The 15,204-nt window shown below is 44.0% G+C and overlaps 1 protein-coding gene across 1 annotated transcript in view; it reads right to left on the bottom strand.

Annotated features, from left to right (window-relative positions):
* PAPOLG (poly(A) polymerase gamma) overlaps positions 1–14,917 on the bottom strand; it is an 84,688-nt gene extending 69,771 nt beyond the window's left edge. The window contains exons 1-2 of the mRNA XM_009886074.1: positions 14,815–14,917; positions 9,982–10,210 (exon numbers count right to left, since the gene is read on the bottom strand). Of these exons, the coding sequence (XP_009884376.1) occupies positions 9,982–10,210; positions 14,815–14,917 (332 nt within the window). The remainder of the gene's footprint in view (positions 1–9,981; positions 10,211–14,814) is intronic.
* Between the last annotated feature and the right edge of the window lie 287 nt (positions 14,918–15,204).

Genomic DNA, 15,204 nt, shown 5'->3' with positions numbered 1-15,204 from the left:
TTCATGGCTAGCGTTTGCAGCTCGCTGGTTACGCTATTGAACCTTCACGCCGGAGGAAAACCCCGAGAGGGACGGAATTTTTTCAAGAGCAAATGAGCGTGATGCTTTTGGGCAGGATCCCAGCGGTTGCTTTGCCAGGCCGGAGTGGGCCGGGGCGGGAAATCACTTGTACTTTCATTCCCCTCTTTGATCCCAGCCGGTATGTAAAAGAATTGCAATTACACTTAGGCAGCACCTTTTACCCCACAGCATCCAAATTCAAATACAAACCAGAAGATCGACTTCTTCCTTTTTCTTTTTTCTTTTTTTTTTTTTTAAGGTCCTGCAAAAAGTTATCGGGTGGGCCCTCTGCCTCTTCCCCGGTTTTCCCTTTCCGATCTCCCTTTTGTTGGTTGTGTGGCTGAAGTCCCCTGGGTGGCAGCCCGAGCTACTCATTCATCATCATAACAACCGTTTAGTGTAAAATTAACAACAACTTAACTACTACAGCAATAAACATGGTCCTGCATTACCACAGATTGATGAGGATTACTTAGTTACAATCAGCTGGGGCACAGACAGGAGAGGAGAAAGCCTGCCAAATCGATAGCTTTCCCAAAGTTTAAAACTTAACCTCTTCCCTTTAGTGTTGCTGATGCTCGGGGGCTTGTTGTACCTGGGTTGGGAGGAGGAAAAGGGAGGGAGGGGAATTTCCTCCCCCCCGAAAGTTGGCACTTAGTATTTGCTTTGTGGGAAGAAGAGGACAAAGTCTCTTTCTTAACGTGTGTATCTGTTCACACACCTGATTTCTTCAGCTTCTATCTTGAAAAAGGTCCGATTGGTTGATTATCTAAATATATTTTGCCTTTAATTCCTTCACTGCTTAAATTCGCAGCTTAACCTTTTAATATGCAGCAGCGGACCCCTAAACGAGCTGATAATCGATCCCAAAACAACAATGCATGAGAAAGAGAGAGGCTCTCGGGGAAATCGGTCCGGACTCTGACTAATACAATATGTTGAGTATCTGGCTCTCATTTCCCATGTAAACTCAGAAGCGCTCATCACACGAAACAAAGGACAAGGGGAAAACAGTTAAGTACACCTAGAGCTGCGTCCAAACAAAAGAAGAAAAAGCCTAAACAAACCCAAGGTTTTCTGTTTCTCCCTGAGCCAAGTAATCCCTTTGATTACATCTAATACCTGCCAAAACCCAGATGGTATGCCCACCCATCTCACAGTGTGATAATGCCACATTGTGAAATCTACCCATTAATATTAATTGTCAGCTAGAGAATCTGTCTGAACTACTAAAGCTCGAGGTTGCCTTGAGAAAGCAGGGCATGATTTAGCAGGGATTTTAAGATAATTCTTATTCTTTCGTTCTCTATCTCACATATGTAGAATGTTAAACAACAGCCCTAGATTGTGATTCCAATTTCTGCCTCTCACAAATCTGGTCTTAAACTACTGTGTATTTGGGGTCTCCACCTGCTGACCAAAATATCCTTAAATTGCTGTGGGTGTGCAGGCTCCACATAGTGACACCGTACTGCACTGACTGAATCCTGACTCCCTGCTCAAGACAGATGTGCCTTACCGTGCATGTCAGACTTTTCTTCTTTCTTTCTATTGCTTCCTAAATACCTTCTCAATGATGGACTTGGTAATCCTTAAGAATTACCAGAGAAGTCTTCTGGAAACTATCTAAATTTTTTTCCAGTTTATTATACACCTTGTAAAGTCAGTGGTTGAAGACAGTGGGGAAGGGAAAGGGAAAAGGAAAAGAAATGGAGAAAAAAAAGTGATAGTGGAGCAATGGAGCTGCTCTTTTCAAATTTTGAGGAACTACAGCTGAGGTTGAGACAAAAAGGTCCCCATATCCTCTGAAAAGAGAGAAAGAGAAAGAAGTGTGCCTGAGAAGAGGTGGAATGAATATGTATCAGCATATATGGTTAGCTTCTTGCTTGCTCATTTCAAGCCCTGTTTTCAGAATAATAGTAATCGTTATTTATTATAATGCCTGGCTCTTGTCATTCATCTGTATGCTTAAAAAAAACCCACCCAGTTTTATACTGATTGCAGCTCTGTTGACATGCAAAAAAGTAACCATAGGATCCTGCTGTGGCCCAGACACATGCCACAGAGGCAGGTTCTGGTCTCGGACAGCACTGAACTGTCCAGGAAAGCAGTGATAAATTTTGATGTATGCTTGTCATGGTTTTGGCTGGGGTGGAGTTCTCAAAATGGCAGCAGCTCATGGCCTGTTGCTAGATATCACCGATTTTACCTGGATGAGAGATGAGCTCTAAATATTGGACCTGAAGATATAAACATTTGTGTTTCAACCCCTAGATGCTATATGTACTAGTGGCTCGACGTAGGCTTGCATTTCTAGGATAGAGTAAAAAACCTATCTGAACAAGACTGTGGCAAAGCTACTGAGGCCTGGAAATTCAGGTTCCAAAGTCTGCTATTCTGTCCTTCCCTCATTCCTTTGCATCTGGCTATTCTGCAGCCATTTAGGTAATAAGGCTCTTTGAAATGGGAACAGTCAGACACATAAATATATGAATATGTAAATCAGATTTGTATTATCAGAGGTTCGTATCAGTATGGGGGCACATGAGGATGTGTTTCTTTGCTGGTTTTCTTCCCACTGAAAACCTTTGTGGCTCACTTGTCTCCTTAGAGCAGGACCTGAGTCTTTCAGGACCCTACCAGAAGACCTTTTTGGTCATTTTTTGACAGTCACAGCTCCTTGGAAAGGTACAGAGTGCACTTACCCAACACCACCCCAAAAACACATTGGCACGGGCTTCATAGAATGCCTGAAAGTCTGCATTACTTGCCCAAGAAGCTGCCACCACTTCTACCACGCCAGCTCTTATGTCACAAACAGCCAGCCTGGGCCTGCTCTGCATTACTTTCACATCCTCTCTCTGGTATCAGCTGAGCGACACCAGGAAGAACAAGATGCGAAATAAAAAGTGGAACAAAGGACCCCTTTCCTGCCACCGCTGAAGCTAATGGCAAGAGTCCTGCTGACTTCAGCAACGCTAATGTTGGTACGAATAGGCCTATACTAAATTCACTGTTGTGTCTGCAGCTCATGTAGACTTATCTTGACTTACAACGTGTGTGCACATGCATGGTGAGGGGAAATGTACAGTTTTTGGCAATTGAAAGTTTAATCAAAAGGCCACTTTTCCCTTCTGCTATTTGTGGGCCCAGCCTCCCAAGGGTCAGCTTGATGACATTTCATGCTGCTTCTAATCAATTTTATACCAGGAAGCAGTGTGAGAGCCGACTACCAGTGAGCTGGAGTGGCATGGAGCTCAGCACTGGGAACAGAGCTGGAGAAATATGTTGGGGATTTTGGGGCATAAACAAATGTTTCCTAATCTGGACTGCAACTCTGTCAGGCATGTACCGACAAGCAAATGTCGATTGGAGCTGAAAACCAGCAGGTTCTACTACAGCGTAACCTGTAAATCCACATCTTGACAGGCATGTTGTGGTACGTAGAGCTATAGTCTCTGGGAAATAAGGTAACACAGGAATCAGATCATGGAATCAAATAGTGTGATTATCACTGCTTTTTTGCTTTGTATAGCCAAAGGAAGCAGGTAGTAGTTTGTACTCATTGTTTCCTATACGACTGTTTAGATCAGACTTGATTATATTTAATTTTTTTTTTTTGAGCTTGCAGCCTTGGAGGATTAAATGATTTTTGGATACACAGGCCTCTCTTCCCTGGCCTGTTTCTCCCCAGTATCCTTTTCATCCTGTGATTGTCTCTTCCTTCCATGGCTGGGCAAACACAGATAGGTATGTACTCACTCCTGGGGGCTCTATTCCTTGCTCCATGCACCTTGTAGAGAAGCACATGGGAACCACATATAAGAAGAGGAAGAACTAAGAGTAGTGGGGTCAGAGCTGGAGCAAAACTTCTCAGCAGAGCTGGCAAGACTAAATTTTGCTGCCTCAGCTGTGAGATCTTGGGACCAGGCTTGGTGACTTTGGAACTGTTGGAGGTTAGAAAACGGGGAACAACTGCTGCTGTCAGAAGGGAGCTGCTTTTCCAACCTGGGCTGCAGCAGCCACCCCAAGCACTCATTCAGTGGCAGCAACAGCAGCAGTAACCCTGGCTTGAGGGGACTTGACAGACCCGGACTGGTTTGCTGTTGTAGTCAGCCTCTATTCCTGTTCCTTGAAATACGGGAATCTATTTATCTGGAAGACCTGTAAAATAGCAGGAAGAATCTGCAGGAAATATGGTTGAGCTTTGTGCTCATGCTCTGCAGTGTGCTTTTGGCTATGTGAAACTTCCATTTATGGGGATTTCTAGCACATTTGCAGGCAGAAAATGCAAACAGCGCAGCTCCATGGGCTGCACTGATCTCTGTCTTTCAAGTATATTACCCCTACACAGTTCTCAGTAGAATCTGTAGCTTGGAAGTTAAAGAAGCCCTATTAAAATAACATATAGTTTCCGTTGCATGCAGTTGTGACTCCTCCTCTGTCCAGGGCTGGTGCTTTTGACCAACAGCTCTTACTTTCTGAGGACAGGTTTCGCTCAGCACAGGTAAAAGTATTAGGGATGCTTACTGACTGTATCGGCAGTGAGGGATCTGCAGGATGCTGAGTGGCTGACTTGATCCCCAAACTTGTTTCTGGAGTAAGGAATGAGCTGCTTGAAGAGTTAACAGTGGGCAGTTTGGGATGTAGCTCACCATGTTGCATCTATTTTGAAAATAAATTGTTTAATCTAACAGGGAAGAGGTAAAAGATTAATTTTTATTTTAGCCTGTAAATGCTACTCTTAACAGTATATCTGAGGAGTGTTATTGTTGTAGCCCTTCCTGGAGGCCAGCTCTTTAGTGATGCAAATAGCAGAGTTCTAATGGTTTGGGTTTTTCTCAGTTTAAGGAATTACTGATCTGTCCGTTCCTCTTGCAGAGCAAAGCTGGGAGAAAGATTGTGTTCCAGCGCTTCAGTGCCAAGTATTAGACCAAACCTAACCTTCATCAGCAGTGTAATCTAATGGTGTGGTTCTGTAGCTGATTTAAATCGGTACTGCACTGGTTTGCTCTCTTCTCCGCCCTGCAGCTGTGTGCTCTTGTTATGTGCTGCTTCTGGTGCTCACCTCTCCCTTCACTTGTTCAATACAGCTTGCTAAACTAGCAGAAAACTGTCTTGGCAAAAGGTAACAATTTATTTTTTTTTCTTGGCTTAGAGAGCTGAATGAGGTCAGCAAGGTGGCAGTGCCAAACTGGGGTGGAAGCATCTCTTGTGTGGACAGGTGTGATTCCACAAGATGGGTGAGCCACCCTAATAGCTCACCGCTGCTGGGAAAAGTGTTCCCAGAAGTGGTGTGGTACCACCCTTCTGGATGGTGGACTTGGCCAGCCTGTATAGTCACAGCTTTCCATATGGAGATTCCCAGAGGATTCCCAGTTGTAGGCCTCGGTGACTTGTCCAAGATTACAAAGACAGATGGTGGCAGAGCCAAAATCCCAAACTAATTGCAGAGGGATTGAACCTCATTCCTTTCTGTAGTTTAAATCAAAGTTTTATTTTGATTAACAGAGAAGCCAAAAAGGAACTCTACGCACCTCAGAATAAAGGTACTTGGAAAGTGACATCCTGGTCTAAGAGCTCTTCTTCCAAGCACCTTTTGTTTGGGTTAACGTGCAACAGTAAACCACAAAACAGACTTTTAGCTGGTGGGAAGGGATGCAGTTCCGCTGAACTTCCACTGGGCTCCTCTGCTGTTACAGTCAACAGCAGTGCCAATTAAATGCTTCCTAGTCTGAACGAAGCTAGTTTCCAGTTGAGATCCCAGCCTGTAGACTCGGTATTGTTTTTGTCCAGAGGTCTGTATTACCAAAACTGACAGGTGTCACGGGGGTTACTCTGTTCTTAGTACTATTTTGAATTTAAAAAAATTCTGAAATATTAAAAATATCTGAGAAGAAAATGTGTTTCTAAGATATTGGAAATCCTGTTACGTGGCACAGTTCTGTTTTCCAGGCAGTCCAGATGATAGGTTATGGATGATACTGAAGCTCAGAATTATAGAATGACTATTGTGTTAGGCTTATACAACGCATACAGTGCCCTCTGGTTGAAGCAAGTTTCTTTTCCTATTCATGTTTGTTTTGCGCCTAAGTGAAACAAATCTTAGTTTTATAAATTCTCTCTATATAAATGTTTCTCTATTTTTTGAAGTGTTCATGAAAAATGTGACAAGATGTCCACCGAGGTCACAAATGTAAGCATAAATAGCTGCAATTTAACATCAGTAGTTAGCAAACAAGATACCCTCGAGGTAAGGAGGCTGGTAAAAAGAGGGCAGAGATGTATTAAAGATGCATTATTTGGGGGTCTATGGATATAATTTAGGCTTCACAACAAGGTCAGACTGATTTAATTCTCTCTGCAAAGGTCAGTCTGAGGCCTGGCTGTACTAACCTCTGTGCTCTCCATCTGTCTGCACTCCAAGCCAGACACTTTCAATAGGTGATTGTGTGTTCATGACTGGATACAAACACATTGAAATTACCTCCAGGTCTAGGCCTCCGAAAGTGTTTACTTGGAGCCACTGCTGACCCTGGAGTAGTTGATACCTACGGAACTTTATATGTGGCTGCTGCTTGGAAGTGTTGCGAAGAACATCCGATATTCGCGATTTCCTAATGTTGCAAGTGCCAATGAGTATTCAGCTTTATAAATGCGTCACTGTAGTGTCATAAACTTTTTATGCAAGTTTATTCTATGACCCTTGAAACATATTTGGGTTTTTTTTTCCAGCACTGGCAAAAGTATAATAAAGGGAAAAAAAACCCAAACCCTTACAGTATTCAATTTCTCCAAAATGAGGAAAAATGAAGAAACCAGTGTTTGTGGACATCTTTATTTGATAGTCTAGGTCTTTTAAAAATCTTCCTCCATAAGCAGGGAATTCTTTAAAAATAATTGACAGGGCAAAATAAATATGCAATGTGCTCATATCTGTTAGTCATTTTCCTGCTGCTTTTTTCACTTCGTGCTAAACATTTCTGAATTCTCTTTTCATTTTAAGTAGGAAATGGGTTTATTAATCTGAATGCAACAACTAGAGAAAATGAGGCTAGTGAATGCTTTGAGCTTTCAATAAATATTTAGCTCACTGAAATAGCCACACACAGCAAATGGCACTTGCTTTCATGAAAAAAGACCTTCAAGTTTAGTGGAAGACACACTTAATTTTAAAAAGAGTAAGAGACCTAATTTTTACCTGCATGATTTGAACTAGAAGGAGGTTATGAATTGATACTGCTTTCAGTTCAGGTGGAGGGTATAAAAGTAAAATTACATAAAATGGCATGAAATAATTGAATATATTATACTAAAAACCAAAACCAACAAAAAAAGGCTCCACACAGTGCTCTCTCTTTCTGAGGTACTATAAGTCTTCCTTGGGTACAGTGCTTATATACACCTAGTTTCAGTAATTATTTTACATTCATACAGTAAACAGTTTCAAAAGTAAAAAAAATGGGGATCAGTTCTTGAACCAACAAAATCCAAATCAAAGAATTCAGAGCTCAGGATGCAGCTCTCCACAGAGTATATCGTCTTGTGTTGTCTCAAGCCTGCCTACTGTAAAATCACTTAAAAAGGGACAACTGCAAGAACAATAATACAGATCATAACAAAGTAATTTTAAGACAAATTTTCAGATTTCTGCCTGTATTTCTCAGTTTAAATAATAGCCCTGGTAAAAAAAAAAAGTATTTAGCATTTAAGATCAGAATTTGTTTATCAGGTATCTTACAAAATCAGCTATTAATCTTGTGCGTGAAGTGTGCTGATCTTGAGGCTGTTTCAGTGACCTTGCTGAAGGCAGGGAGAGAGTTTGTGCAGAGACCACAAAAAGATTTAGGAAAGTGATACAGTGTAGAACCCTATTTTTTTTAGAATATTTGATGCCTGACCCCACACACCCATGCAAAACTTCCGTTTACTTTCTAAGAGACCGTGCTGGTGGCCAGCTCACATTTTCACTAGGTTCAAGGGTTGCTGGAACACCTCTTCTTTTGCAAAGTGTGCTTGGATCAGCCATGGGTAATTGCTGGGGAGTGACACAAGGAGTCACCCCCGGTGAGGTGAACACACAGCCTCTGTGGGGTCCTGTCTCCTGCTGGCTTGAAGGAGCTGGTATGTCAGCTTGGGTTCTTTTCACTGAGTGGGTGTTTTTAGTGTAATTACTATTTGGTATTGTTGTCTAGCTACAGGAGTATTAAGGTATTCATTACCCCAACTGTTTGCTTTAAAATACTTTGCAGGTGAGTTTTTATTGCTCAGGAATGGTGCCAAATGGACAGTCCTGAGGAACAAAGTCCTCGCACTATCTGCAGAACAGGTATGGAAGCAGTGGCACATTAAGTTTTCCTCCTCTCCCTCTGCTACCAGCCTTATCTCAGGAAGGACAAGCTCAGGAGGAAGAGGGCACCCCAGAGCCTGTGTCTCTTGAGGAAAACCAACATCAGAGTTACCTGTTAAGGTGGCGGATTTGAAGACACACTTGATACACCTCTATGGGGCTTTCCCAGAGGCTATTTGGGATCAGGCTCTTGGCAATTTCTTAAATCATTCTTCCTAGAAGTGGAGGCAATTTTTGGAGCAGCTGCTGTCTATTGCATGAATCCACACCAAACAGGCTTTACAAATGTTTCTGACTCCAGCACCTAGAGCTTTAATACACCTTTTTGAATCAGTTCTATCCCTTCAGTTAGGAGAGGGGTGCAGTTTCCAACAGAGACTGAGCACTGGTGAGGAGCTGGTAATGTCCATCCTTGTGTCAATACTTCAGCAGAACAAAATAACTTGTTGTGCGTCATTCCTTAATGACAGTCCCTGTGCTTTGTTTGCATCTCAGTCGCATGCTGCTTATCAGATGTCTACTGTGGACTGCTTTGTAACACAGAGGTACTGTTCTACATGCTTTCCATCCCAAAGTCTGGGTGGCTTCTTGCCTTCCTGAAAAAGCCACCAGCCCTGTCAGCTCTCAGGAGATGCGCTCATCTACCTGGCTGACACACTCTTTTCCAGAAAGCTTTTGTTCAGGTCTAGGCCTTAGGCTAGAATAGCTTAGGTTTAGAATGGAAACACCGTCAAACCCTTAATATGACCATATTGGGAACTTCCACCATAGGGTGGTGTTCTGCTGTGGCAACTTCTTAATTGGGGAAGGACCAGTTGAAGCACAGCACTGATTCTTGTGCTTTTCTTATGTTCTACACACTCGAAAAGCAAAGCAAAGTCTGGGAGTCTCATAAAAGCATACTTTTTTTTTTTTTAGCATAACAGGGAGTTCTGAGCTGGCCTCACATCGCACTCTTAGGGGCTGTAGGAGTTTAAGGGTTCAAGCTTACCTCTCATCTTAAAGTATGCATTTTGCCCTTTGAAACAGAAAATCTTATGCCAGAAAAATGGGCAGCTACTTTTTGATTGTGCAGTCGTAGCATTTTTCATGTGTGAGACATGACATGCTCTGTCAAGCCATTGTATTCAAACTTCCCCTAATATATTTCATTTTTATTAGCGACGAAGGACAGGTGATTTGAATCTTAATACTACAGCGTGATCTGTATGTGAGGTGTAGAACACCTAGGCGTGTGCTATGATACAGCTATTGCAGCGAGCTCAAGCTTTGCATGTAAATCTCAAGGCGGTTTGCTGTGCCCAGCCCTACTAGGGGCATTGGCGGAAATTAAAATGTTGGGGGTGCAGGCAACTTTTATGCCATTGTATTTCCATTTTCTGTTGTTAAATTTTCAATTCTCCTCTTCCCTTACTGCGTATTTATACTCCTGACAATTTCTAAGGGAGCAGAAAAGCTGCTCCTTGTGTTGTTATTACTTTTAAGCAGTGCTTTTGAGAAGTCAGTCTTTCGGGAAGGAGAAAGCATCAGGCATTAGGCAGATGAAGACAATTTCTGCATTGCAGAATTACCATCTAACACGTGCTTGTCCTGTGGGATGGAACCGTAACAATTCACAGCTCTCCTGTCCTCGTGCTCCTTGCGAAACTCGCTCTAAGTCAAGATCTTCCAGTTCATGTCCTCCACGTGCCCGAACCTGGCTGTTTGGTTTGAAGGGCTCCCTGCACTCCAGAAACGCTCTCCCTTCCGATCTGTAGCTGGTAGGAGCAGAGTGTTTAGGGCAGGTTAGCTGAGCTGCTGCTAGGCAAGAATAAACAGGTTAAAAAAAGTCTGGGTTCCCAGGTGCATAAAGCTGAAGGACAGCAAAGAAATAACTCCAGCTAAGTAGGAGAAAAAAAAAAAAACAAAAAACTTTGTTCTTTCTGTTTGTGTGGTGAGAGGCAGCTGCCAGTACGGATGGTTTCCCTAAGTGCTCGTAGGGGGTCCTGCTCCCGGTGTAGGCCAGGGCAGGCACTGCCCTGCTGTGGGGCCTTTATCCGGGGATGGGCAGAGGCCTCCCTGCGCCCTGAGCTGATTTCAGAGCGTGGACGGCACTAGGGGAGGTCACAGAGTTTGCAGGCACTGGAGGAATGTGCTTTCAGCATTGGCAAAGCTCGATACCAGAGGAAGCAGTCCCCTTCGGTTCCTTGTTTTTTCTCTGCAAAAAAGGGGCAGGGGCAGAGAGAGGACAAAGATGAATTTCTCTTTCAAGGGATACTAGTGATGCAAAGTGCTACATAAAAGCTGCATAACATAAACCCTTCCCTCTTCCCCTCCCATACAGAGAACCAGAACAAGTTATATACGCTGCTTTACCTTTGGCATCTGAAGGCATGCATAGATGTCAGGGTAGGTCTCTATCAAGGACAGTTTCCAGAGTACAGTGTGGGAAGCGGCATCAAACTTTTAATCCCTGAAATTAAAAAGGACCTCTTGTTTAATAGGGGGGGGGAAACTTTGAGACATTTGCAGATAATTAAAAAAAATAGCATATAACAGTGTGAACAAAGTCCTGAGCTGAAGTGTGATGAACTGTACAAACACCTTTCGTACTGCTAGAAGTTTATAGTGTTCTGGACTGTTGTTTATGTTACTATAAAAAAAGGTGAGAAAATATATTCAGTTACTTTGTTTCCCCCCATTGAGCAGATGGCAATTCATAGCTCAAATTGTTTTTAAGCTATTTCACATTTTACTAATAAGTACAATATGCTTTTCCACAACAAGCCACATTTAGGCACTTCTGCAGAGGTTACATGATTGCTCAGGTAGCTCAGAAAGCAAAGAATTTATGAATCCTGCTGCGTTTTAAGGGCGAATGTTTCCCAGTTACTTGTCACATGGTGGAAAACAAGCTAAAATCTCTCCTACTTCTTGTTTCAAATTATTTCTAATTTTGGAGGCCACAAATAATATAGCACACTTACTTTAACCGCCTAGATTTCAGATTGTTTCCACTAGCTATGTTGCTAGTAGAACAAACCATGCTTTTTAAGGAGCTGAATTTTCTTTATATTTGAAGTGTATAATAAAGAAATATTCAGCAGTTCTATTTTGGGAAGTTTTGGTGCTTTAGAATGAAAACTGTTAATACCGCGTGTATTGGAAAATTCTCACTGTTGCATCTGTGGTTTTATCAAAACCTGTTCAATTATTTGAGTGCAGAAATAAGGAAGAGTGGTTTTTATTATTAATTGACACTCATTTTTAGCTGGCATGTGGTGGCAGGTCCTCTAAACAAACACGAGACACAGATTAGAGCTGAAAGTTTTGGAAGTGTTCTAAATCTTTGTAGTATTGCAGGAAGGAAGTGTAATATTAAACTGACAAATTGAATATATCTATTTTTTCAATGTAATTCACAGTTTCTTCCTATTATTTTTTACTACCTGTGGAGATAAAGCAAAACAAATTTCCCAAAACAGAGAGAAATATATTTCCAGATACCTTTTCCCACTAAGTAATATATCTCTCTCATACATATGTACTGTCAAATATCTATCCATTCCTTTTTCTACGCTGTGTCTACAGCCAGAAGTGTTGGCTATGCAAATATTGCAGAACCGACTCTCACCATATGTGCTGTGTGCCTGGCTATAGATACTCAGGAAACTCTATATAATAATTAGAGCCTGCATATATTATCTTGTAATTATAATTTTACGTAAGCTGTTATATAATCTTAAGGCTGGTATGTGATGAAAAAAATGTGGTTATGTCAGAATTCTTAGGAAGAAAAAATAAAATTATTGCTGGTAAACGTAAGTAAATGTCCTGGCAGTGGAGGGAGCACGCAAGGCTATTTAAGCACAGAGTATATCTCAACGAGAATAGTCAGGCTGGCTGTTATTAAAAATCGTAACTCGCCCCCTCGGAGCGAAGAGGAAGGGCCGGGCACCATCGCCTCTGCTCCAGCTCCCCGCTCCGGAGGGGGCGCCGGGGGAGCCCGCAGCGCTCCGCCGCTCTGGCCCCGCAGCCCGGCGGGGGCTGGCTCCCTAAACACCCTCCCCCCAGCTGAAAAGTAATCGTCCTGGTAGTGGGCAGCCGAGCGCCTCAGGTCGGCGGGGAGCAGGGGCGACCCCGCCGCCCCCCCCCTGCCGGCAGGCAAAGCCCCGCAGCCAGTGAAGTTGGGGGCGGGCGAGGGGAGGGGGGCTCATCCCCTCCGCAGCGCCCCGGGCAGCCGGGCAAAGTCGCCGGCGGGGGTGCTTGGGCGGGGGGATGTGTGCTTCCACTTAAGGGACTGGGGGAGCGGGGAGCCGAGCGCGGGGGAGAGGAGAGGAAAATGAAGCGGAACTAGGAAGATGACAAAGTGGCGAGCGCTGATTTATTGCAGGAGCCTCTGCTCGTTTCCAGCTATTGAAAGGAGTCCGAGCGGCCCCGGCCCCCGCCCGGAGAGGAGCGGGGCTCGGGCCGGCCGCAGCCGCGGCCCGAGGGGTCGGCGGGGCTCGGGTGCGCTGCGAGCCGCCGAGCTGGGCTGAGCCTGCCCTGCGCCTGGCTTCGGCGGCACCCGACCGGGGGCTAAAACAACAGCGGCATCGAAACAGATTCTAGCGGGGCTGCTGCTACCGCCGGAACGGGGCGGGGGGGGAAAGATAACCACCGTAAAAAAAACACAAACCCAAACGTGCAGGGAAAACAACCGAGTGAGCTGCAAATAAAGGAATAAAAAAAAAAAAAAGTGAAGTATATTAGATGAAATCGCCAGGCATTCCTTCCCAATAAACAGCAAGCTTTATAATTTCCAGGTGTTGGGGAAAGCCGTTGTCTTATAGTTTATAAATCCCTGCTGGGGGGAGGGAGGGGGAGAACCTTTGGAGGTGAATGAAATATCAAATCACGAGGCTCTATGTAGATTTATGATTGCATAAGAGGCTCGATCATTTCCATATATTGAAATGTGCTGTCCTTTCCACAACTGTCCAGCCCTTGGAGGAAGAGAGACGCTCGATTCCGCCTTGATCAATGCTGACTGTGAAGCAAGGAGGAGGAGAAGGGGGGGACCAGGCTGGCACCAGATGGAGCAGGGTCTAGGGAAAGGTCAAGGTTAGCTCAGGCTGCTATTGAATCGGTTGCAGCCTCACAGATAGATCTCTGCCTCGGAGGCACCCACTGGGGCTTCTCAGAATCAAATCTAATAGAAAAGGCAGTCACAGAATGAAATCGCTTCATCTGAATGCTAAAATTGTTATTAGGCTACATTAGAGAGATACCAGGCACGTGATTACCAAAAAAGGAAGCATGCCTAGCAGTTTGCAACTGAAATAAAAGCTGTGAATATGTTGATACCATCGGCAATGTGCAAGGATAATAGATAACAGGAGAGAGGGGCAGAGAGAGATGTGCGTGCGCGTAACGAACAGATTAACATATTGATGGTACGTATATGTCTATCTAAAATTATTTGTATATGCGTCTGTCTGGGGGTATATTTGTATGTACACAGATCGCAGCACTTGACTTCTTGTGAGTCCTGCAGCACCCATCGTCCTCAGCGCTCCGAGGACGTTTGTGAATTGATTTGGATTGCAGCTACGGATCAAGAAGTGGGAGCCGACTTGTTGGTGGGTCCTGGCAGGACTCTGCCTGCAGCCACCCTTGACTTGCATTGCAGTGGTGTGCCGTCACTTGGCATTTTTGATTTTAAGTCCTCACAGAGGCACAGAGCTGAGGCGTCGTTCAAGGCCTCTCTTTTTCCTTCTTGTCTCGGGCAAAACTCTCTCTGTGTGAAATGTCATGAGGCGCATACACATGTGCACACACCCCACGCGCTGGACACAGGAGCGTGACGCAAGCGCACACATATGTGTTTGGAGCAGTGATGCTGTCAGCTGGCTTTCAGAGATCAAAGTGAGCTCTTCCCAGTTACCATCTCCTCCACATTAATGATTCTTTAACCTACAGCACAGCTGTATCTTAAGGAAGGATTTAGTCATGTAAAATAAATGCCGGCTACACTAGATTAAACATGATGACTGCACTCTAAGGGTTAATAAATTTAGAATTAACAGATCATCCCAGCTTGATACAGCTACTATAGATGATTTAATATGCAGCCTAAGCAGGTTGACAGTCAGCTCACAGATGCAGATAAGATCAAACAGTCTCTTGATTCAATAGATTGAATGGTTGTACTGAGTGTCTGGAAGGTGAGTGACAGTACGTATATGGCAGGGGTTCTGGTAAAGAAGGGCTTCGATTCCCCACTGCTGTGCACTGCACTGGTTTTCTTTTTCTAGCAGTCAACCTTTTCCAGCAATCAAACCTGGAGTTAACATGAAAAAAAAAAGTCTCAAATATAGTTCAGGAGAGTTATTTGAAGTTTTCAGTAATGACAAGCTCTGTGCTTTAATAGTAATCACCATTACTGTCACCAGCCTGCACTTCAGGTTCCTTCTGCGCGGACAAGGCCATCGCCACCCACTCTGTCCCACAGGGAGTCTCATCTGTCCACAGGCTCTGTCTGTCCATGCTAGTCCCCTTCCCTGGCAGACCTAAATCCACAGAAAGGAGGTATTTTGGAGGCAGAACGGTGACATGTTGTCCAAGTCAGCCCCTGGGGCTTGGTGAGTGCAACCTTGTCCTAACGTGATCCGTGATCCACTGTCTAGAGGCTTCAGCCGTAGGAAACCTTGATAGTACAGAGTGACAAAGACAATTCCCCTGCTTTCTTTCTCAGCTCTCTTGCCTTTCTGGCTTAAAAGTTAATGCCTGTAGTAACTCTTCTGTGGTTTATGTTTTCCTTCTTGCTCTCCTGT

This window comes from Charadrius vociferus, unplaced genomic scaffold (assembly GCF_000708025.1).
Source record: "Charadrius vociferus isolate BGI_N301 unplaced genomic scaffold, ASM70802v2 scaffold455, whole genome shotgun sequence".
NCBI lineage: Eukaryota > Metazoa > Chordata > Aves > Charadriiformes > Charadriidae > Charadrius > Charadrius vociferus.
The sequence above is the reverse complement of the archived record's forward strand: the minus strand, read 5'-3'. Positions and strand labels throughout refer to the sequence as shown.